General features: G+C 46.6%; 1 protein-coding gene across 4 annotated transcripts in view; it reads left to right on the top strand.

Annotated features, from left to right (window-relative positions):
• Nucleotides 1–22,944, top strand: part of PTPN3 (protein tyrosine phosphatase, non-receptor type 3) — a 110,356-nt gene that overhangs the window by 62,309 nt on the left and 25,103 nt on the right. For 2 of the 4 annotated variants that reach the window (XM_010843547.1, XM_010843545.1), the window contains 9 exons: nucleotides 747–919; nucleotides 4,495–4,629; nucleotides 6,970–7,146; nucleotides 13,501–13,596; nucleotides 16,098–16,284; nucleotides 16,454–16,528; nucleotides 17,806–17,862; nucleotides 18,880–19,036; nucleotides 21,488–21,648. In XM_010843547.1, coding sequence (XP_010841849.1) covers nucleotides 747–919; nucleotides 4,495–4,629; nucleotides 6,970–7,146; nucleotides 13,501–13,596; nucleotides 16,098–16,284; nucleotides 16,454–16,528; nucleotides 17,806–17,862; nucleotides 18,880–19,036; nucleotides 21,488–21,648 — 1,218 coding nt within the window. The remainder of the gene's footprint in view (nucleotides 1–746; nucleotides 920–4,494; nucleotides 4,630–6,969; nucleotides 7,147–13,500; nucleotides 13,597–16,097; nucleotides 16,285–16,453; nucleotides 16,529–17,805; nucleotides 17,863–18,879; nucleotides 19,037–21,487; nucleotides 21,649–22,944) is intronic. The other 2 variants (XM_010843546.1, XM_010843548.1) reach the window with 2 other exon arrangements.

Raw genomic sequence — 22,944 nt, 5'->3', positions numbered from 1 at the left:
CGTCACTACGCCACTTCCCAATTTTCCAAAGACAGTGTGTGCTTAAAATGGCTCCACACCACAGTGAACTCTTAGGAATGAGAACACTAAAGCTCAGAGCAAATAAGGACTAGAATCTGAGTCTACTAAGGACTAGAATCTGTGCAGTCCTGAGCTGCATATGCAAGATGCAGGGTACCAGAAAAATGCTCACGATGGTAATTTAACATGAGAACAGAAAGCCTGAATTCAAGTAGGAGGGAAATTGAGCAAATGATCAAAATGATGATTTTGAGTGAGCACTAGATTTAACTCGCTTTGTGGAAAGCGAATAGAGAGATCCAAAGCGTTATGAGTCCTGTCATTTGACAGGTGAAAGGTTATTTCTTCAGGGGAGAGATTTTTTTTCCCAGAGCTAAATTTTAAAAAGGATTGTATCAGGCAGCCTTTATTCGATTGTTCCAAATATATCCAACCTAGAAAGGTAGACAGATGTGAAACGAAAGCATTCATAAAAGACCACAGAGTGTGATAGAGAGTTTGACACTGGTCATCTTTTTTTTTTTTTTACCATGTTCATAAAGATGGTTAACAATTCCTGCTGTTGAATATTCTTAGAACCCTGTTTTGTGGCCTAAGGAATTTTGAAGCCAGTTTTCCACTGTCTGTTGTTTCTTCCCGGATTACCACACATGTGGGCATAAAGTGTTCGAGACCCTACTTCTCCAGCTATGCAGTTGAAATCTCTACTGTGCTTTTTCTCCCAGACGGAATCCAGGGAGCATATAGTGGCCTTCAACATGTTAAATTACCGATCTTGCAAAAACTTGTGGAAGTCCTGTGTCGAGCACCATACATTCTTCCAGGCAAAGAAGCTGCTACCTCAGGAAAAGAATGTTCTGTCTCAATACTGGTCTCTGGGCTCCAGGAACCCCAAAAAGTGAGTATTCTCTGGAGGCAGTCTCCACACTAGCCTGAAATGTAAACCCGACCTAGTAACCCCCGGGGAGCAGATATCCTCCGGGAAAGAGATCTTTCCCCGGAGGCCCCCACGTCCTGGGGCCAGAGCTGCTGGTGGATATTAGAACCTCAGATGAAAGTCTCTGCAGGGACAAGCAGCGATGTCTCCTTCCACACACACTCAGGTACTTCTATTCCTGTTGCTTGCTTCTGCCTCCTCAACTCTGTATTACTCAGAGCTCCCAAACACCCACATTTGCAATGACTCCCCAATGAAAGCACACGGCAGTGACTCATGGTCATCTTGGTGGCATTATGAGAGCCTCTCCCGCTGAACGTTAACTCCATAAGATGCTCTGTGATAATGAATGAGTGAATGAGCACACGGAGAAGGCAACGGCACCCCACTCCAGTACTCTTGCCTGGAAAATCCCATGGACGGAGGAGCCTGGAAGGCTGCAGTCCATGAGGTCGCAAAGAGTCGGACACAACTGAGCGGCTTCACTTTCACTTTTCACTTTCATGCATTGGAGAAGGAAATGGCAACCCACTCCAGTGTTCTTGCCTGGAGAATCCCAGGGATGGGGGAGCCTGGTGGGCTGCCGTCTATGGGGTCCCACAGAGTCGGACACAACTGAAGCGACTTAGCAGCAGCAGCAGCAGCAGCAGAATGAGCACAAGTAAAGATTTCCAGAGTCAGCTGACTGACATACACGACAAACAACAGTCACATGGTAGTAACAACAGTAATTGCAGTTGACGATTACTGAGCGCTTACTTTGCTCCTCACACATATGTTGTTTAACTCTTTTTTAAATATGGCAGTTCCATGTATGCTGTTAGTCATAGGAATGATATTCAAAATACCTAATGATTAATACAGTAAAATAAATCTATAAATTGAAATTTTTTAGTTTATAGTATATTGTCTAAACTAACCATGCAGTGTATATTTTTGTATATGTTTTTATCCTGCCTTCTAAATAAAAGATGTAGCAAAAATTGCCTGTCAAATTATTTAAATTATTTGGTTGGAAAATTTATTTTTGTGATTTTTTTTTTCTTTGATGCTGCTGCCACTGCTGCTAAGTCGCTTCAGTCGTGTCCGACTCTCTGCGACCCCAGAGACAGCAGCCCACCAGGCTCCCCCGTCCCTGGGATTCTCCAGGCAAGAACACTGGAGTGGGTTGCCATTTCCTTCTCCAGTGCATGAAAGTGAAAAGTGAAAGTGAAGCCACTCAGGTGTCTACTTGAAAGTTGTGTCCGACTCTTAGCGACCCCGTGGACTACAGTCTACCCGGCTCCTCCATCCATGGGATTTTGATGTGGCTGTTACTAAAAATGGTGCCCCTATCTGAGCCATTATCAGATACGTGGGACTGTATCAGACCATTTGACCATTTCAGTGACTTTCCTACTATATTGGCAATCAGTAGCATTCTAGATTGAATAAGTGGTAAATGTCTGTTGATATCATTGATAGTATTTATGGTGCTAAATGCTCTCTCTCTGTTTCTGATGAACCAAGAACAAATATATTTTTCAAGGTTTTGGCTTATAAAACCATTCAGTATTTTTATACCTGCAGAAACTATTTCTATGAATATAATTTGCTGGAATGTAGCATTTACTTTGGTTGGACTTAATCCTCTCGGCGAGCTGAGAAGTGGCATTGAGAGCAACTGAAAGCTTGGACTCTGTTACTAAGAAACCTGGCTTCAAATCTGATCTACATCAGTTTTAATTTAATTTGCTTCTTCAATTTCTTCTTCTATAAAGTGTGGCCAACACGGAGGATGGTTTTTTTTTTTTTTTGGTTATCCATTGTGACAGATAAAACCACTCCTATTTTGGTGGCTTAGAGCAGTCATCATTCTGTTATATCTCAAGACCTTGTGGGTCATGTTTTCAGGAAGGGTGTGCGTGACTGGATGGTTCTTCTACTGCATGCAGTGTGTGGATTGGGGTTTCTTGGTGAGATGAGGCTGGTGGCTGGGCTGGGCTAGGCTGAGGGTCCAGGACCACCTCTCCACACCTGGTGCCTTGACAGAACTATCAAAAGGCTATACTCATCCGGACCCCCATCCTCTCTGTGTGTTCTCAGGGCCTCTCCCGGGATAGTTGGCCTTCTTACGCGGAGGCTCAGGACTGCAAGAGTCTAAGGCAGAAGCAGCTGGTCATCTTAAAGGCTAGGCCTAGATCTGGCACAGTTAATCTTGGTCAAAGCAGTCACAGGCCATTCTGGGTGGAAGAGTCAGAGAACTTGTCCCCCGCACCCCCCTTTAATCTGCAGCTGTGGGTCACTTGGGATATGGAGGGTGACTTGGTGGCCATAGGTCAGCAGTTCTTGACCACCAATCCCAGCTTCAGCATACTGGCAAATCTCATCCCTTATTATCTCTGTTTCACAGATGGAGAAACTGAGGCTTAAGTTACATGATTTGCCCAACCCCTAGAGATACAATTACACATTCGCATGTTGGGCCTCTGAAAGCTTCTACATGAAAGAAACTTGTTTGGTATTTTCCAGGCTTATAGGACAATGGAACACTTCTTTTTCCAAAGAGTACCTATTAATAACCTGTGACGCATACTTTGGGGAACTGCTGCATTCAACCTTTGACTCATCGGGCTTGCTCCCACTATTGTGATGCTGTGCTCTCAATCAACGATAACTGGGTTTCTGGTGTAGATTCTCCTGGTGATGCTGCTGTGAGATTTTGATCAGGGTGACAGCCATATTTCTCACTGAAAATCAGGACATTGATATTCCAGAGGGTGTGCTTCACGTCACCTATGTTCTTTTGAGGTTTTTTGTCATGATTTTTGTTGGCTTGCTGGCTTTAGGCTGCAAGGAAATGTGTCAAATGTTTTAAGGTATTAAAATATCATTTAAAATTTAGAAGCTCCAGACTGAGTTTTCCGGAAACTAGTTTCCAACTCCATCCTCTCAAATAATTCATACTCTGAGGGGTCTAGAGAGCTGAGATTTAAATTACCCAGGTATAAATGAAATCCGAAAGTAACCTTTAGGGTGGCACATTCAAAGAACACAGCCCAAAACTGTGCTGTCTAAGCATATTTTCTCAGGTCTGCTCTTAAAGAGTTCTGAGTGATTTACGGTGACAGCTGCTGCCAGCTCGAATGACAGAGAACCCCGGGAAGGATGGTTAATGTTTGTACTCATGCCAGTGTGAGTAAAAGTGAGAATTCCTTGAAGTTCCTTGAACGGTGTTCCAACATTAATCCTGAAATTCCTTCTCATCTGGTAAGGTGTGGTTATGTTCTGAAAGCAGTTTTGTTGCTTGCAGTAGTAAGGACAAGAAAATATTTTTTCACCCAAAGAAAAGAAATAACGTCAGGGAAAGCCGGCCCAGAAAGGAATCTCTGGCCCAGGTGCCTCCACTCCCGGGAACCTTGGCCGGGGTCACCAAAGTGTTAACTGGCCCTGCGTCAGGCAGGGAGCGTGTGCAGACTGTTCGTTTCGTTTAGGCTATCACTTCCATCTCGTTGAACATGTCAGTGTAAAAAGTGAACCTGCGTCTGGTTTTTCAGGTCTGTAAATAACCAGTATTGCAAAAAGGTGATTGGAGGGATGGTGTGGAACCCAGCCATGCAGAGATCTTTATCGGTGGAACATTTAGAAACCAAGAGTCTACCGTCCCGGTCTCCACCTATTACTCCCAACTGGTATGTCTTTCTGTTTTTGGTGCTGTCCACCAGTAAACACTTTATTTCTTTTAAAAACTAAGTAAAAATAAAAACCTAACTATAGATGGTCTATGATGAGAGTTTATATTTGCATATTTGACTATTGCAGAAGTAACTGTTTTTATGAGATGCACAAGTATAGCTAGACATTTTTTTTAGTGTATGATGTTTGGATGTTATTTTTTTATATATATATATATATACTTTTTTAAGTCTTTCAAACTTGTTACAACGTTGCTACTGTTTTATGTTTTGGGTTTTTTTGGCCGTAAGGCATGTGGGATCTTAGTTCCCCAGCCAGGAATCAAACCTGCACCCCACCACCAGACCACTCGGGAAGTCCCTGGGATGTTCTTTTTTAAAAAGTTATTTGGTCTAAATAAATTGGAGCACTGCAGCCTACTGAAGTGCCCCTCTTGAAATTGTAGTATGCATTAGTATATTCAGGTTTTGAGAAGTTCTGTGATAAAGAAGCATGTTTAACTTTTATTTAATCTCATGTTTCCCATTAATAGCAAACAAAATAAACTTTGAGAAAACATGGTAAAGGTATGTAATGCAACTGACAGAGGATGTGTGACCCTCAGCAACAGTAGCAAATGCTCATTGGAAAGCAGCCTGCCAACTTCTAAGTTGATGGACTTGGCTTAAAAGGAGGGAATTGGCAGTTTGGTGAAGTGGGTAAGGGCACTGGGCTTGCAGTTGGAACACCTGGACTCAGATTTTGGCTCTTCTGTTCATTAACAAATTTGTTTATCTCTCTGGTCTCAGTCTTTCCATCTGTAAAGGGGTTGAATGAACTAACAATGTACAAGTGCTTTGTAAGCTATACAGAAAGGATCAGGTAGAATTGTTAGTTATTTTTATTATTTTATTATTATTGTTGTTATTGTTAGTATAATGTTCCTTAGAGACATCAGGCCATTTTTTAAATGCCTCCAAAACAGCCAGATGTTATGGGGGGAGGGGGGAACCAAGCTGGAAACCTTGGCTCAACTCTGCCCTAAAATAGGATTATGGCTTTCTGTTCATTTCCTGATAGGGTGCACCTATAAATTCTTAAGGAGTGATCTACCAAGACTAAGAAACATTCTACCAGGCAGGCAGAAAGGGAGTGGCTGTGCAGGACTGCTGGGAAAGGAGACTCCGCTGGGGCCAGATCCTCTGGGCAGGAATGGTGATGGTGTTTAGTGGTGGAAAGTTATAACATGACCGAGTAGATGGATTCTTGGTTCCTGAAATGTAGCACTCATCCTATAGTGGTCCATGTGTTCTATAAAGTAGCAGCTTAATTTGTCTGCAAGTCTCTTAGCAGCAGAGGCCAGGACAACATTCAGGAAAACAGCGGGCTTTGGCTCTCACTGCTATTTATAGGTCCTCTCCGGAGGAGTCACGAGCCTTTCTGCTCAGCTTTGGGCACCGTGTATTGATCCTCCAGGCCCAAAGGGATTGCAAAAGTGGAGGCCCTGACAGCCCCAAGGAGAAGTGGTCAAAAAGGAAGGGCAAGATGAAAAAGCAAGGACAATGAAATTTAAGAAAGTTCAGCCGCCTAGAGCTGCCGATCACAGGAGCCGCTAGTGCCTCGGTGCTGCCCCAGGTGTCACCCCAGGCATCCTGAGAACATTGCCTCATTTGCTTCATTGTCAGGAGCCAGATGGGTACAGCTGAGGCTCAGAGAGGTAGAGTGACTTGCCTCACGGCGCACAGCTACTGCTGCTATTGGAAGGACAGAGCGGCGCTAATACAGTCCATGCAGTTGCAAGGAGGTGGACACGACTGAGCAACTAGCACTTTCACTTTCAATGCCACGTAGATCTATCTTGAAAAGCAAACATTTCATCTTGGATCAAGTGAAATTGACATTAGGGGATATAGTTGGAAGAAGGTTCAAATTTTTCCCCCCCAAAAAACACCTTACTTTAGCTTCTGAACCTATTTATACTGCACAAATGAATCAGAAAAATTGTCTGATGAGCAGCCAATTTGGCCTCCTTATGCATTGAGACCTACCTTAAGTGCTCTTGGAAGAATAACTCCCTCTAAACCAACACTCAACAGCTTCCCAAAGGGCACAAACCAGTCTTATCTGCCAGTTTATAAAGTTGAGGGGCCGTACCACTGGGCTCAGAGTCTCTGGGACCACGCAGCCCCTGGTTGGATTCTGGTATAGTAAGGCGGTTAACCAGCTCTTAAATTCCAGCAGCATCAGCAAAGCCACCCTTGGGACGGTCAGGGCACAGAGGTTAGATCACTGATGTCTGATAGAACCCTGAAGTAGAATCTGCTTTCAGCGCTTCGCTCTGCACCTTTCCCCACCAGGCGAAGTCCTCGGCTCCGGCACGAGATCCGAAAGCCACGGCACTCTTCTGCAGACAACCTTGCCAACGAGATGACATACATCACTGAGACCGAAGATGTGTTCTACACCTACAAGGGCTCCCTGTCCCCTAAAGACAGTGATTCCGAGGTCTCTCAGAACCGAAGCCCGCACCGAGAGTAAGAAACTTGTGCTCCTGTCTTACCTGTGTCCCTTGGTTGGGGCTGTTGAGGAATTTGCACAGGCCCCATGGCCATTTAAGAGGAGGCAGAGGCTAGAGCCAGCAGCCAGCTCCCTGGGGTGCTCTCTGCCAGGCTGAGAACATCAGTCCACTCCCTTCCCCCAAGAGCTGTGTGCCTGGGGTCATTAGCTCGCCCTGCTTTTTTGTCAGTGACAGCAACCTACCGTCCACACACCCGTTAGCTCTCCTGAATGGTGTTTTCTCCAGTTGAGCAAAACTCAGTTTAAACCATTCCATACACCAGAGGTTGAGGGCACGTTGACTAGAGCAGTATGTCTCTAGATTGTCAGCCTTCGTCCGCTGCAAGATTCCCCACCCTTGAAAGTGTGCTCATTTCTCTCTGCCCACAGAAAACCTTCTCAGATCCACAGTCTGTCCTCAGGGCATTTGTTTGCTTTGGTTTTTAATGAATATTTAGAATAAAGGAAAAAAAAAAACACGCGCAGAGAACATCTCAGCATCTCGGATTTTCTTTGTTAAATTTTTGTCAAGGACAGTTTGCATCAAATTCTTTTATGTCCCCATAGTCCTTTTTTTTTCTTTTGTGACAAACTCCCTTCACATTTCAAGATCAGGAAAAAATATGTCTCTCCTAAAATACTGCCTTGAGTCCTTTTATTATTCAGTAAGATAATATCTGATTTACTTGTTCCCTGTTCGCTTGACTAGCAAGGAGCTCAGAGCTGCATGTCAGACTCCGTTGCATTAGCTTCGCAGAGCCCAGATTTCTGACATAGTCCTTAAGCTTTCTTCTCTGTCTTATTAATGAGTCTTATTTTTCCTCTGGTCTTAATGAATTCACTGTTCTACCATGTCTGCACATTTTAGAGTAAGCTCTCTCAAATCATTTTTTGAAGGGAACAAGACACAGATCATAAATGACAAAGTGTGATGGGCATGGATCATTTTTTTTTTTTTAGGAAGTCAACCATGGTCATTGGGTATCCATTCTGTTTAGCCCCATGCTGTGCCCAAAATGTAGAAACATACGATGCCTCCCCTGACAGCAGAGGATTAAAAGAACGCACTTCGGTTAATCTGTAAATTTTTACCACTCTAACTCCTAGGATTAAAGCCTTAAATGCATCCTGACCGTTCTCTCGGCATCGCAGGTGAATCACGGATCTCACTTCACACTTAAGTGTGAGATTGCTCTCTCTCTGTTGTCGCTGACCGCAGCAAACATGGTTTCCAGCTTATCTGTGTTCTTAACACCTCTGGCTGAATAATCCTCTGGTCATTATTTCCTTGTGACCTGAGCTTGGATGATGCTTCTGTTGAAATGATCGCTAACTCTTGCTCCAATTTACAGCGCCGTTGAGGCTACAGTGGAAGGGTGTGAGTTCCTCTGTGGGGCACAGTGGTTGTGCATGTCCCACAAGGCAGGAGCCCAGGCGAGCATGACTTGAGCCAGTATGAGCCTGTCAGGGGCTATATCGCTTTGGTGAAGGGAGGAGGAGGTTTAGGAGCTGACTGAGGGCTCTGAGATGCCCAGAGACACCTTCCTCCGTGTCAGACCCCCCTGTTGTGGTTTGCAGTCCCATCATGGAATTGCACTGTCCAGTACAGTAGCCTCTAGTCATGTGTGGTTATTCAGATTGAAATTATTGAATATAAAATAAAATGTAAGTTCAGTTCCTCAGTCACACAAACATCATCTCGAGTGCTCTGGACCACCTGTAGATCAGATCAGATCAGATCAGTCGCTCAGTCGTGTCCGACTCCCTGCAACCCCATGAATCGCAGCATGCCAGGCCTCCCTGTCCATCACCAACTCCCGGAGTTCACTCAGACTCACGTCCATCGAATCAGTGATGCCATCCAGCCATCTCATCCTCTGTTGTCCCCTTCTCCTCCTGCCCCTAATCCCTCCCAGCATCAGAGTCTTTTCCAATGAGTCAACTCTTCGCATGAGGTGGCCAAAGTACTGGAGTTTCAGCTTTAGCATCATTCCTTCCAAAGAAATCCCAGGGCTGATCTCCTTCAGAATGGACTGGTTGGATCTCCAACATGTAGATAGAGGCTACCAAATGGGACGACACAGATACAGCACACTTCCAGGGTGGCAGGTGGACAAGAGATGGATTCTGTCCACGAGTACATGGATGTCCTCTGCTCATTGTGGGTACGTGGACGTCTTAAAGGGCTCTACTCGTTGCTGAGTCCTGAGTGCACTTTCTATACCCTTGGCTGCTCCTTGAGGGAACGTGAAGGTGAAGTAGACAAGTCTTTGCTTTCAGGGACCTCAGGCCACCTGAGCAAATAGCACATTATCAACCTTCATCAGCACACTGTGGGGCTCGGTCCGTTTGATGAAAGGAGAAGAGAGTTTAGGAAAACAGCGGTTTCTGAGAAGCCTGATTACAGGTCCTACCTCAGATCTTCCTAAGTGCGGTCTGTGACCCCACCATGGAATTACAGAGCATCCAGACCTTCACAGGCCAGGACAGCCACACACACGTGGCTGTTTGAATTTAAGTTTATTAAAACTCCATTGAAAATTGACTTCCTCAAGCCCTGTTTGGTTTAAGTAATTCCTGGCCCTGCTCACCCATCAATTCTTCCTGAAACTCCTTTGTGAGACCTAGGAAGGTGTATCATCCTGGGACACTGTTTTGCAGTGAACCATTAAAAGTAGCAAATAATGGTGATTCAGAGGCAGCCTACCTTGCCATGGCTTTGCCAGGTGAGCCACAGTAGACAGCTCACCGAGTCCAGTTAGCAGCTATACTTTGCAAGTGGGATGAACAGTTGAAACAAGTTCAGCCCCTAGCACGTCACATAGGTAGGGGACCCCATCCCACTGGCAGGAAGCCACCTTCTGCTGAGCTTTCAGAGGCAGCAGGCCTCCATTGGTCCTCCATTGCCCAAAGCAGGAAGGGAAGGCTGGTCTGTACTTGGTGAAAAAACTGTGGTGGTCTTTTCAGTGAGTACAGTCATCCCAAAGTACCTCAGGGGGATTGATTCTAGGACCCTCAAAGGTACAATATCCATGGACACCCAAATCTCTCGTAAAATGGTGAAGTATGGTTGGTCCTTCATGTGTGTTAGTGTTAGTCGCTCAGTCATGTTCTACGCTTTGTGACCCCGTAGACTGTAGCCCGCCAGACTCCTCTGTCCATGGAATTCTCCAGGCAAGAATACTGGAGTCAGTAGCCATTCCCCCTTCCAGGGGATCTTCCCAGCCTAGGGATAGAATCCAGATTTCCTGCATTGCAAGCAAATTCTCTCAGGATTCCCTGAGCCACCAGGGAAGCCCTGATCCTTCATAACTCTGGATTTAATTTGATCCACAATTAGCTGAATCCACGGACTCCCAGGGTCGGCTGCAGTATTTGCAAAATGTTTAAGAAGCATTGAACATGTTTTATATAGCAAATTGGCGTGTTAAGAGGCAAGAAGAAATATCCTGTCAGAGATATCAGATGAATACAGACAGCAAGGAGAGTTCCTTTTGAAAGAAGGATGACGTGCAGTGTTCTGTACCCATGTAAACAAGAGGAAGAAGGAGAGAAAGGAAGAAGAGAGTGATTCAACTTTGGCTCTCAACCCAGAGGCATAGCTCCGACTCTCTGAACATTGTCCTTGCAGATGAGTCACTGTGGTTTGTGGCGTATTTATAGCAGCGCGGCAAAGTTTATGATTATAGTTACGAGTCCTTGGCAGTTTGCTTTGTGCCCGAGCAGGCGGTCCTCTTGTTACCCCTCAGCCATTCTGTGTTCCTTGCCTTGCTTCAGAGCCAAGGCCAGAATCTGCAGAGAAGGAAGTTACCAAAAACAAAAACAACCTGCCACCCAGGGAAGAAATTAAAAAAAAAAAAAAAAGGAAGGGGAGTGCCCCAGAGGAGAAAACGACTTTGCGGAGCAGAAAGCTGGAGGAAAACAACTTTGAGGGCAGATGAGGGTTGTGTTTGAAGAACTTTTCAGCCCCCATGATGTCTTGGCCATTTTCTCATTTCCTTCTCCAGAGCCTGCCTTGTTCTGGGGACACGGGGCAGCTGTCGGCTTTTATTTCCAAACTTCTGTACGTACAGCCATGTGAATACACTGATCTGTAGCGTGAAGTGTATTGAAAATGGTTAAGATGGTAAACTTCATGTGTATTTCACCACTGTTTTTTAAAATGTTTTAAAATAGCGTCTGTGCATTGGAAGAAACTCTAGGTATCCCCTTCTTCCGCTGCACCACCAGGGGTAGGAATTCCCTCTGCCCTGTCACCTGGTCACCCAGCCAGTGACGGGCAGCTCTCCTGCCATGGGGCAGCCTGCTGTCTTGGACAGCCTGGTTTCCAGACTGTGTCTCCCTGCAGGAGACCAGCCAGTGACAGGGTTTCTCAGGAGTTTTGTTTTCATTTTCCCTGCACCTTGCCTGCCCTTCTCTTGGTCTCAGGCCGCTTGCATGTGGACGTCTGATGACTACTTTAAACCCAGCCTGGCCCAGCCTCAACTCATCATCTTCTGTCCAGCCTGCGGCTGCTCCTGTGTCTTGGTGAGGCCGTGTTCAAGAACCACCCTCTTGGTACCTGTTGGAATGTCAAGCATCCTCAACAACTTCTCTTGCTCCTGCATCATCCAGTCCCTCACCCGTAGTTTCTGTCCTGCAAACATCTCTTGACATGGACCCCTTCACCATCCTCCCCATCGCCTTGCCCATGTATAACTGCCATCATCTCTCAAAGGGATGCTTGCAGCAGTGTTCTAAGTATCCTCCTGTCTTTGGTCTCTCCTCCTCCTTCCAGACTATCCTTAACAAGGGCTCAGTTCAGTTGCTCAGTCGTGTCCAACTCTTTGCAACCCCATGGACTGCAGCATGCCAGGCTTCCCTGTCTGTCACCAACTTCTGGAGTTTACCCAAACTCATGTCCATTGAGTTGGTGATGCCATCCAATCATCTCATCCTCTGTTGTCCCCTTCTCCTCCTGCCCTCAATCTTTCCCAGCATCAGGGTCTTTTCAAATGAGTCAGCTCTTCGCATCAGATGGCCAAAGTATTGGAGTTTCCACAAGGGTAATAGGCTTATCTTCCTGAAATTCAATCCCGAGCACATCACTCCCCTACTTTTCTTTTCTGTGCTTTTTCAAAGTTTCATGCCTCTGCAAATGCTGCAGATTTGCTTTTTTTTAAATTAGAGTTTTATCTAAAATACTTTCTTCTTCCCTCCTGACTACCTGTCTAAACTGCTACTAGTTTGTCTCTGCCCCCTCTTCTGTGGAGTCTCTCCTGGCCTCCCCAGACATCTGAGCGTCTCCCTTAGAGTGTGATGATAATATTTGACTTATCGCTGTACCTTAAAACAGATAGTGAGCTCTTGGAGCGCAGAAATAGTACCCTGTTCACCTCTCCTTCCCCCAGACCTGGCATGATATCTGGCACTTAGATATACAGTGACTATGTGGATAGATGGACAGACAGACACATGGTCACATGAAACCGGATGCAGCCCTTGGGTAATGCCCAGACAAGCTCCCAAGTTTTCATAATGGGTGTCTCCTCTGCCACTTCCTGGCAGGTCCGCACATCACATGAGACACAGCGTCTGATCTGCACACCAAGGACTCACACAGATTTACTGCGACAGGTTTTGGTTAACTGTCCTCCGTTAGCAGTTCTCTGTGGTAGGTGCTGCTGCAGGGTGTATGTGGGTGAGAAATTCTCAGAAAATTCAAGCACAAACTGACCAAAATATACCCAGTGCTTTCTTGTTATTGAGGTATCACAACGACCAGGGGGGCAGCCTGGGGACGATGGATGACCTGTGACTCCATTAGTGATGAGACAGAGCTCAGAAAGCAGCATTTCTGACCCGTTTTCCCTCCGCCACCTCTGCTACTTCTTACGTGAAGTTTTGATCTTGGGCCCTTGGCGTGTATTGCAGAAATAAAACAGTGTCTCCACATCACAAACACCCGAACTACGGAGACACTTTCTGTTACTCAGTGCGCCTTACATCAGGATCCATGTAGATTAGCTGGCTACGTGTTAAGTGCCCTTGGGGAGGAACAGACAGAGGACTAGGGTCTCTCCCAAGCTTGAGAAGCCCATAGACTTGGGAGAGAAATGCCATGCGGAACAGCTCCCACTCTGTCACCCACCAGAGCCAGCGCCTCCTCTCAGGCACCCCCAGTGAGAACTGTGAAACCCTTGGTGGGAGCACAGCTTGGCTTGGCTGACAGGTTTGGGGGCGGTGGGGGGTGGTCTTTGGAATTTCCTAAAGTTTAGGAAAGAGTGGTATAGAAAATATCACGTGGTAAATCTTGCCATTTTAACTTTTTCTTTAACCTTGCTTCTCTTCAGAGAAATGAACTCTGTCCTGGCTTTTGTTTCCGATGCCTACTGCGTTTACAGTTCTGAAGCATCGGCTTCTGAGGGCGAGCACCCGTTTGTCTGCCGGTCAGTCCGTCTGTCTGTCTCTGCCCCTTTCTCCTCCGGGAGCTGGGGGTGGCCAGTCCGTCCCCAACTGCTCTGGCTGCCCCTTCTCCTGACTCTGGGACAAACCGCTTGCTGCCGGTCTCTCTCCCTGCCTTTCTCGGCCCCTTTCACAGTTGCCCTCTAAGCCTCGGTGGACCCCCTTGTCTCTCGGTCAGTCACACCTCACGTCCTGCCCCAAGAGGGGAGGACGGCTGCTCAGCCTGGGGTTCTCACTCGTGGCATCCCTGTGCTGCGTCCAGCTGCCACCTTCTCGTTGCGTCTCATCATTTGATGTCCTCCTTGCCATCTGTCTGTCCATCTTCCCCGCTGAGCCGAACGTTACTGCAGCCTGCAGGGAACGTCTGTACGTGGTGGCTCAGCCAAAAAGAATATTGTCATGTTTAATAAATTACCATCTAAAAGTAACATCTCCGCCCATACTTAGAAAATAGGATTGGGGACATAATGACTTTGAATATGTTATTTTTAGTACCGTGGGTTGTTTTGGATAGACCATTATACTGAAAAAGAAAAATACTTTAAAACCTTATAGAATGTCATCTAAATTCTATATGACATATTTCAAAATTCAGAATTTAGAAGTTAGATACGATGAATACAAAAATACATCACACTTTACTGAGAAGCCTGACCTCTTCTGCTGTGTCGCCTTGCTCTTCTGTTTGCATGTCGTCACCGTTTCCATCACTCTCATCTCCAGATTCTTCCAAATACTTGAAGTATGAATGCTGTCGGCAGCTTCATGTTAGAGGTTCAGTTCCACGCCTAGCTGGAAATAGCGTTCCTGAATCCTTTGGGTTTTATCTTGTTTAGTAGCGTCATGTCTCCCTTTCTGCCACTAGGAGGTGCTCTTAGAAACATGAAAACAGAAAAGTTGCCTACTTGAGGAGAATTTTTTTTTTTAGTTTCCTGTTATCTAAAGTCATTTATTTTCAGCCTGAAAACATCCCACTAGTACACAGCTTTAAGTCCAAAATCTCCTCGTTCTGAAATGCTTTCCCATCCATAATACCCCTTAACCGGCAATTTGAGCACCTTAAGTTCAAGCTCTTCTCTTGCAAATAGCTCTATTTCTACACTGCTCTGTCACTGAAATTTTGTATTCAAATGAATTGTGATTGTGAATCACTTTATATGAGTAAAACAATACAGATTTTATATTTAAAGTAAGCTAATTTAAACTTTCTGGGAAACAGAGAGGTACTCCATTAATGGAAAAAAAAACCCTGGAAAAGGACCTGAAATACAGGTTTAGTAAGAGGCAGCAGTGACTGTCGTCTGTCTGTCTCACTGTCTTTGTCTGCTCACCTTTCCCATCACTAACCTGAAGTGAGGTCAGAATGTGCAGGAGTCTGTGCAACGTGAGGACAGCCCCATATTCTGTAGGTGTTTTGAAGGCATCTTTTGCTCAATCTGTGGCCCTGGAAGGAGTCTAGTGTGGGTGTGCATGATGCAGAGGAGTTGTGTGCGCTACGCAGTGTTCATCCTTGCAGCCCTGAGAGGTTGGGGAGGATGGTCTTAGGAGCAGATCCGGTGGCTGGGAGAGGGGAGAGGTGCTCAGGGACTCATGTTCATCAGACTCCCGGCGGGTGAGGAGAAAGCTGTGTGACCTGGGGCAAGTTACTCAGTGCCTTTTAACCGGTTTCTTCATCTGTGACATGGGAATGGAACAGATGACCCTAGAGGTCTTTGACACTTCTCAAAGACAGCGTCATCCAGTAGAATTTCCTGCAGTGGTGGAAGTCTTCTGTGACTGGTCTTGTCCAGTGCAGGAGCTTCTAGCCACATGTGGTTGTTGGGCATTTTTGAAATGTGACTGGCACAGCTGAGGAATTTTCTAATCTTCACTTCTTTAAATAGCCACTTGTGACTGGTGGCTGCCATATTGGACTGTGCAGCTCCAAGGTACAGAAGGACCTATATTAGAGAAAAATAAAACCTATGATCTCAGCGGAGGCGATGAGTGGATGTCACAGGTGAATAATGTAAACTCGGATTGATATAAATTGTCCTGAATGTGCAGAATCAGTCCCATTTCCTCTGGGTAGCAAACTGTCCTGTGAAGCAGAGTTATGAGCAGGAATGAGATGGAAGGAAAAACTTTCAACAGTGGAGACCCACAGGTCTGAGTGAGCTTAAATAATTAAGCACCAGACTAGCTGGGCACAGCTCCCTTGTTACCCTTCTAAAGCTGCTGAGTTGTCAGCAGTTCTTGGTACTGCCCTGCCCTCCTTCCCCTTTACCCCAAAACTAAAAGCTGATGCTATTGAGGCCAGCTGGGGGTGTGGGCAGCCAGTAGACTCTGGGTGTGCACGAGCCCTGGGCTTGACCTTCAGAGCCCCTCTAAAAGTTCTAAGGATTGGTGACAGCCATGAGATGCCAGGCTCCAGCAATCAGTATTATGTGCTCTGATAAAATATTAATCCAGTTATTAAAATATCTCCTCCTCCCCCACGATGAAGGAGTATATCCGAGAACAGCCCAGCACAAAGCTGCCTGACCCAGAAGTCATCCAGTTCTGTGTCTCCATCTTCAAATGCTCCAGGCTCCTGCTCCCCAGATGGCGTCGACCAGCAGTTCCTAGAGGACTTCCACAGGGTGACCAAAGGGGGCTCCGCCGAGGACTCCAGCCAGTACTACTGTGACAAGGTGGGGGGGCGGGGCTCAGGTGCTGTGGCCAAAGCGGGCCAAGCCAGCCGGGCTTCCTGTGTGGGGCTGCCTCTTGGGCAGTTAAGTGGTTAGGACTCAAAGGAATTAGGTTATCACCAATCACTGGAGAAAGAAGTAACATAATTGACGATTTTCTGACATTTTCCAGAATGATGGTGACGGCTACTTAGTCTTGATCCGCATCACGCCAGATGAAGATGGGAAATTTGGATTTAATCTAAAGGTACATTGTGTGTAATTTATAAGGACGTGTGATGCTCTGAAGCATTCTTTAGATGACTTTTAAACTTCCATTACAAATGTGCCATAGACCTAAGGCTGTGTAGGAAAATTGGCTTGGCCTTCAGAATTGGGAGCTTTTCAATGGGGCCATAGGAGTTGCCTCATACCAAGTGCCTACTCTATGTACTTGTTTATATCCCCTTATTGAGGATATAAAGGGGATTGTTCATATCCCCTTATTGAGTCCTTTTATTAAGTGGTGAAGTTGGTATTTTGAAACATTTTATAGATGCACACTAAGGGGCTTCCCAGGCGGTGCTAGTGGTAAAGAATCCGCCTGCCAATGCAGGACATAGAAGAGATGCAGGTTCAATTCCTGGATCAGGAAGATCCCCTGTAGGACGAAATGGCAACCCACTCCAGTACTCCTGCCTGGAGAATCCCATGGATAGAGGAGCCTGGCGAGCATCAGTCCATGGAGTCGCAAAGAGTTGGACACGACTGACTGAACACAAGGCTCGGAGAGATGGGAACCCCTCAGCACTGCTAAGAGAGAACAGGGATTCAGGTGCAGGGCCATAACCTCCTCTGTTTCCCTCTAGGCCGGCTCTGCAAACTATGACCCACAGGCCCAATCCCATCTGTTCTTACAAATAAAGTTTTATTGGAACACAGACACCCCATTCATTTACAAATGGTTTATGTCTCCTTTGGCATTTCAATGGCAGAGGTGCTAGGGTGCCCTCTGTCCCACAAGCCACAAAAAGTAATATCTGGCCCTTCCCAGAAAAGGTTTATCAGCTTTAGAGCAGAATGAGGGCAGGTGATCTTCGCTGCGCACCCCGCAACTGCCATCAAACTCCTTTCTGATAGCCCAGCAGCCCCGCTGACAGCCAGTTCTCAGAGGTCAGAAGCCCTCACAGTCTGGGACCTTTACACAGCTCCTCCCCTCCAGCGTAAGCTCCTCTCCCAGCAGTGCTTATGGGCTGGGCTTTTAGAGTCTTTTTCCTGAGGATGTTTGCATTTTTTGAAAGGAGCCTGCTTCAGAATGCATCTTTAGTCCATGGATGGTGGGGATGGCACTGGGAGGCTTCTGAGTGGCCTTCTGGTTGACCCACTAGACCCATAGCCTCTGGAACTTTATCATTCTAAAAGGTACCAGCCCTTGGGAGTAGAATACATTTAAGTCAAAGTTGAGCCCTCCCTTTGTGTCAGAGATACCTGCATGTCTTTGGTGCTGTGAACAACTCAAGTGGTTTTTAATGTATACGTTTACAGGGAGGAGTGGATCAAAAGATGCCTCTCGTGGTGTCAAGGATAAACCCAGAGTCACCTGTAAGTACATGTATTCTGTAATTTCCCAAATCCATTTTCCCGTAAATGTAACAGATTTCTATTTCTGTGTCCTGTTTCTTTTTTACTGGCAGCATAGAGTGTGTGTCAGCGCATGCATAGAGATAGGAAGAAAGCATTTTCCAGAAGCTTGCTGCTCAGTGTGACCCCCGAGGCTGCAGCACCAGCATCCCTTGGGAAGCTTACTAGAAATGCAGATTCTCGTACCCCCACCCCAGACCATCTGGACCAGAATCTGCATTTTTAACCAGATCCCCAGGTGGCTGGGAGGCACATTAAAGTGTAGGAGTCCTGCTCACAGGAAGGCAACTGGGGCATAGAGTTCACTATTCTACAAGCTGTAAGTGGGCTCGTGGGTCTTGGGCCTCTAGGCATCTAGGAGATGATTTGGTTTTTTTTAAGCATTGAGCACCAAAGAGTCCCTGTACCTCCTAAGAAAGGGACCCATTTGGGGGTTTTACTCTTAAGTTGTCTTTAAGCTTGTGCTTTACATTTTCTTACTCTTTATGGCCTCTATGAATTAAGAAGCCTATCAATCAGTTGCACGGCTTCTTGTCCATAACGGTTTGTGCCTTGGGGGTTATGCTTGCAAAGGCTTTCTCCATCACAAGATAGCTATATGCTTGCTTTTAGCTGACAAATCATTTTCTAACAAAACACCTAGAAAAACAGAAGTTAGAGGTATTAGAGTCATTCTGACATTACAGTAATAAGTGAAGCTTGGCTGCCATAGAGAAATGGCCTCAGTACTCTTTTTCACTTTATTCTGAAATGTTTTCATTCGTAATGTAGGTTCTGAGCAGCACTTCTTTAAAATCCCACCACTAGCTACCATGTCAACATAGCAGTGGCTGTAATAAAAATAAAGGCGGTAATGCCAGGGGGAGAAAAGCAGAACTTGGTTGCGGTCTCCAGTGTCCAGGCTCAGAAAGCACCAGGTTCTCCTCTTGAGGATTATATTATGGTAACAAAAGAAACTCGCTCTTCCCCTGCGTGCAGGCAGACACCTGCATTCCTAAGCTGAATGAAGGGGATCAAATCGTGCTAATCAACGGCCGGGACATCTCAGAACACACCCATGACCAAGTGGTGATGTTCATCAAAGCCAGCCGGGAGTCGCACACGCGGGAGCTGGCCCTGGTGATCAGGAGGAAAGGTAACAGCCCCCGAGGGAGAGGAGCCTTAGCGAAGAGGGCCTTCTCGGGCCCGTTCCTTGGTTTCAAGATGTTGTGCTCGTAGCCAGCATCAGAAAATCAAGAACTTTCCCCTGATGGGAAACAACCCGCTGGCTGACTTCTCACTTGAAAATGTGGAGATGTGGCCCCACAGGGCCGCATCCCTCATGACCAGTCCTCTGCAGGTAGGCAGCACCCCCCACCCCCACTTTCAATACAAGACATGACACTCCTGTCCCCTGTTCCTCGCAGGTCCGTCTTAGCCCCCTCCACACACCCCTCTTAGCTGCCTGCCTCTGCCTTCATTTGCATTTTCAACCCTTTCTCAAAGGATCGGGTTATATTTCATTCATGTGCATTTGGTTTCGTTGGAGAGGCTTTAGCAGAATGGGGCCTGAGCCTGGCTGCCTCAAGGCTGTTCTAACTCTGCCTCCTCCTGGGTTCCAGGACCTTGAGCAGATTTCTTACCCAATCTATGTTTCAGTTTCCTCTAATGTAAATGAGGATGACATAGTCGCTACCTCCTGGGATCCCTGTGAAGATACAATGAAGCTCATACTGGAAAGCATCGGAGATGCTGCCCAGTTCTGTGTGGGTGTCGGAAGGGCATCCTCTGTTGACTACGGCTACTATTAGTGTTGTTGTTATAAAGCAGGAAGCCCAGTCCTTGAATCCTCCTTCCCAGCTTTCAGACACTGAAGGTAAATGAAGCACATGCCTCGGGCCCTGGCCCTGCATCTCCGTCTGGACTCATAGTCATCGGCACAGCCCACACCCCCCACATACCTGTCGTCTTTGTTCCCACTAAAACTCCCAGCGCCAGCGCTCATCCCACCTCCTCCGTGAGGTCCTCCCGAATCTCTCCAGCCCCCAACCCAGCTCCTCCCACCACCCATCTCCACCAAACCCAGCTCCACCCTGGGCACACAGTCGGTGTCACTAGTGACAGTGGCCGATGTCTGTGCAGCTCGAGTGACGTGCCCGCATGGTGTTAGTTGCTTTGCGTAATTATCCTCTTCCATTCTTACGATGATCTCATAAGGTTGGTATTCTTATCGCCGAACAAGGATAACAGTCACAGAGAGGTTAAGTAAGTTGCTGTGAGTCCCATAAGGCCACGTGATGGTAGAGAAGGAAGGAACCCAGCAACTGGAAGCAAGCCTGTCCATCACGTGAAGTGCCAGCTGGCTGATAAGGGGCAGGGCCTTGGGGGAGGGGGAGGGGAAGTGGCCTCCGAGCGCTCTGGCCAGGCCCTGGGTGGGCATCCTCCACCGACCCATGGCAAGGGGCTGGCACCTGTTTGAGGTGAGGAACAGAGATGTTTGTAGACTAGTGGAGTTGCAGGAGCAGTGCCGCTGATTTCCTATAGCTGTCATGATAAGTTCATTTTTAAAATAAACATTTAAATAAAAAAATAGTAGTAACAGAGAGAGTTACAGAACCCATGAAAATCAGTAAAGAATCTGAGCTTCTGTGATCAATGAAACTAATGTGCCCTTTAGGGTCAGACGTGTAGACTGAATCCCCGGGTCCCACCCTGACAGGCTGGGTCACCTTGGACAACTCTTTTTCCTGTGAGCCTGTAAAGTGGGAATAAATAACTAAATAAGGTGGGAATACTGGTCAGCGCTGTGAGGATTCAGTTCAACTGTGTGGCAAGATATAAAAGTTGTTTCTTCTCTTTTACCTTGAAGACAGTAGAGAGTCACTGAAGGCTCTGGAGTAAGGGAGTGACTTCTCTTTCTGGGTCGAAAGGGGCCATTCAGAGATGATCCCAAAGTTTGAAGTGATGGTGGACAGAAAGAGGCACGTGAGGCTGGGGAAGTGGTGTGCATGGTGGGGAGGAAGAGGTGCTCTGTTGGTTTTTACCCATATTAAGTCTAACGTGAAGGGAGAATTCTGAAGAAGAAGCTAAGAGATGTCTACTCCAGAGCCTCCCACCTAACAAGAGCCTTGAGTTAGAGATGAACTGACCAAGCTCTGTGGGACAGGGGTGTGGGCAGCGCCAGACCCCATACCAGCTTCCTGGGAAAATGCCTGTTTGAAGGGCACTAATGAAAGGAACCTGAAAAGGAAAGAATAGCATGGGTAAGGGAATAATCAGGTTGGAGAAAGCAAAGGGAGAAGATGTGTTCTCTTCAATGACATGTGTTCCCTTCCTCTTACCTCTGACAAAAGCCTCTTGAGTCCTAAACACCATCATTTAAGGCTAACCAGAAAAATTAGTATGTCATTTTGTATAATTAGCACATATTGAATCATTCAACGGGAAGTAGTATCTTTGGTGAAAATGATTACCATGTGCTTAATCATTTAATAAGATGTTTTAAACCGTCTGCATTCAGGTGTCACAAGTGTAATTTGAGGGGGAGGAAACCGATCCCCCGCGCATGGCTGGGCAACCCTGACTCACCCTTTCTTGTCCACTGCAGCCGTCCATTCGTTTGCCGATATCAAATCTGAAGATGAACTGAACCAGCTCTTCCCTGAGGCCATCTTCCCCGTGTGTCCAGAGACGGGGGACACGCTGGAGGGGTCCATGGAGCAGCTAAAGAAGGGCCTCGAAAGTGGGACGGTGCTGATCCAGTTTGAGGTAAGAGACCCCTGGGGTCTCGGTGGGCTGCCCAAGTCATCACCAGTCGGCCAGACTCATCGAGGGACCCTGAGGGGCTCAGGGCCTCCGGGAGAAAGCCGGGGCGGTGTGGCTGGGGGCCATGGCCCATCCCTGAACTCTGACTCCCCTTCCTGTTCTAGTAACGATCAGTAGTCATGGAGAAATGTGTCAGAAACTGAGGAGGTGGGACTCTGAGCATGTTTAGCTGCCAACACAAAAGCTCAGAACACTCACAGTCGAAGGTGGTGGAGAGGCAGCGTGGGCGAGTGCAGAGGGCTGACGGAGGAGCCAGGCCCTGACCCCACCAGGCACGCTGTAATTTGGAGCACTTGAAACCATCCCATGAGGGCGCAGGGGCTGGGTTTCTCAAGTCCCCCAGAACCTCGGGGACACGAGTGGGGATCAAAGTCAGACCCTGTCTTCCCTCCCCAGGAGACACCTCTGCTCATGGGATTGAGGCTGTTGACAAAGGCACACACAGAGACTGCAAAATAAAGTAGGACTCAAGGAGGCTCGGTTTTCAAGTCAGTTTTACTGACCACTAACAGAATATAAATAGAACGTATTTATTTTCCACATTTTTTCAAAGTGGGAGAAGACAGAGTAGTTCATGCAGTTAAAGATAACAGAAGCGAACAGAGAAAGCATAAAACAGGCCGATGGAAGACAGTTGATCATGATTAATGACAGCATACACAGTCTGGATTCATAAATTAGCAAAGTCTCAGGTCAGATTCAAAAGCCGAAGTCTGCACTGCATTGTTTATTGGAAAGCCATATAAAGGGAAGAGTCACAGAAGCAAAACTAGGGAATTTGTCAAATGTTTATGATTGCATATTGATTTAGGAAAGCATAAGTAATGTGAATATCAAACAAGAAAGATGCAAAGCACAGTTTTGAGTGAGAGAGAGGTTTATTTTATAACAGGGGAAAAGAATGTAAATAAAATACATTATTAGAGCAATGTGTATTGAATAACAGTAGAAAGTAAAACCCACAAGTGAAAGGTGAATTGACCCTACCCAAAAAATCAATAGGGAATGTTGAACTTAACAGCCTTGACAGATAACATAGACAAAAAATAAGTTGAAATCAGGATAAAAGGGTAGGAATAGTAAGATTCAGTTCAGTTCAGTCGCTCAGTCGTGTCCCATTCTTTGCGACCCCATGAATCACAGCATGGCAGGCCTCCCTGTCCATCACCAACTCCCAGAGTTCACTCAGACTCACATCCTTCGAGTCAGTGATGCCATCCAGCCATCTCATCCTCTGTT

The sequence above is a fragment of the Bison bison genome, unplaced genomic scaffold, assembly GCF_000754665.1.
Source record: "Bison bison bison isolate TAMUID 2011002044 unplaced genomic scaffold, Bison_UMD1.0 scf7180017864183, whole genome shotgun sequence".
Classification (NCBI taxonomy): Eukaryota; Metazoa; Chordata; class Mammalia; order Artiodactyla; family Bovidae; genus Bison; species Bison bison.
This window is presented reverse-complemented; position numbering and strand designations above follow the sequence as displayed.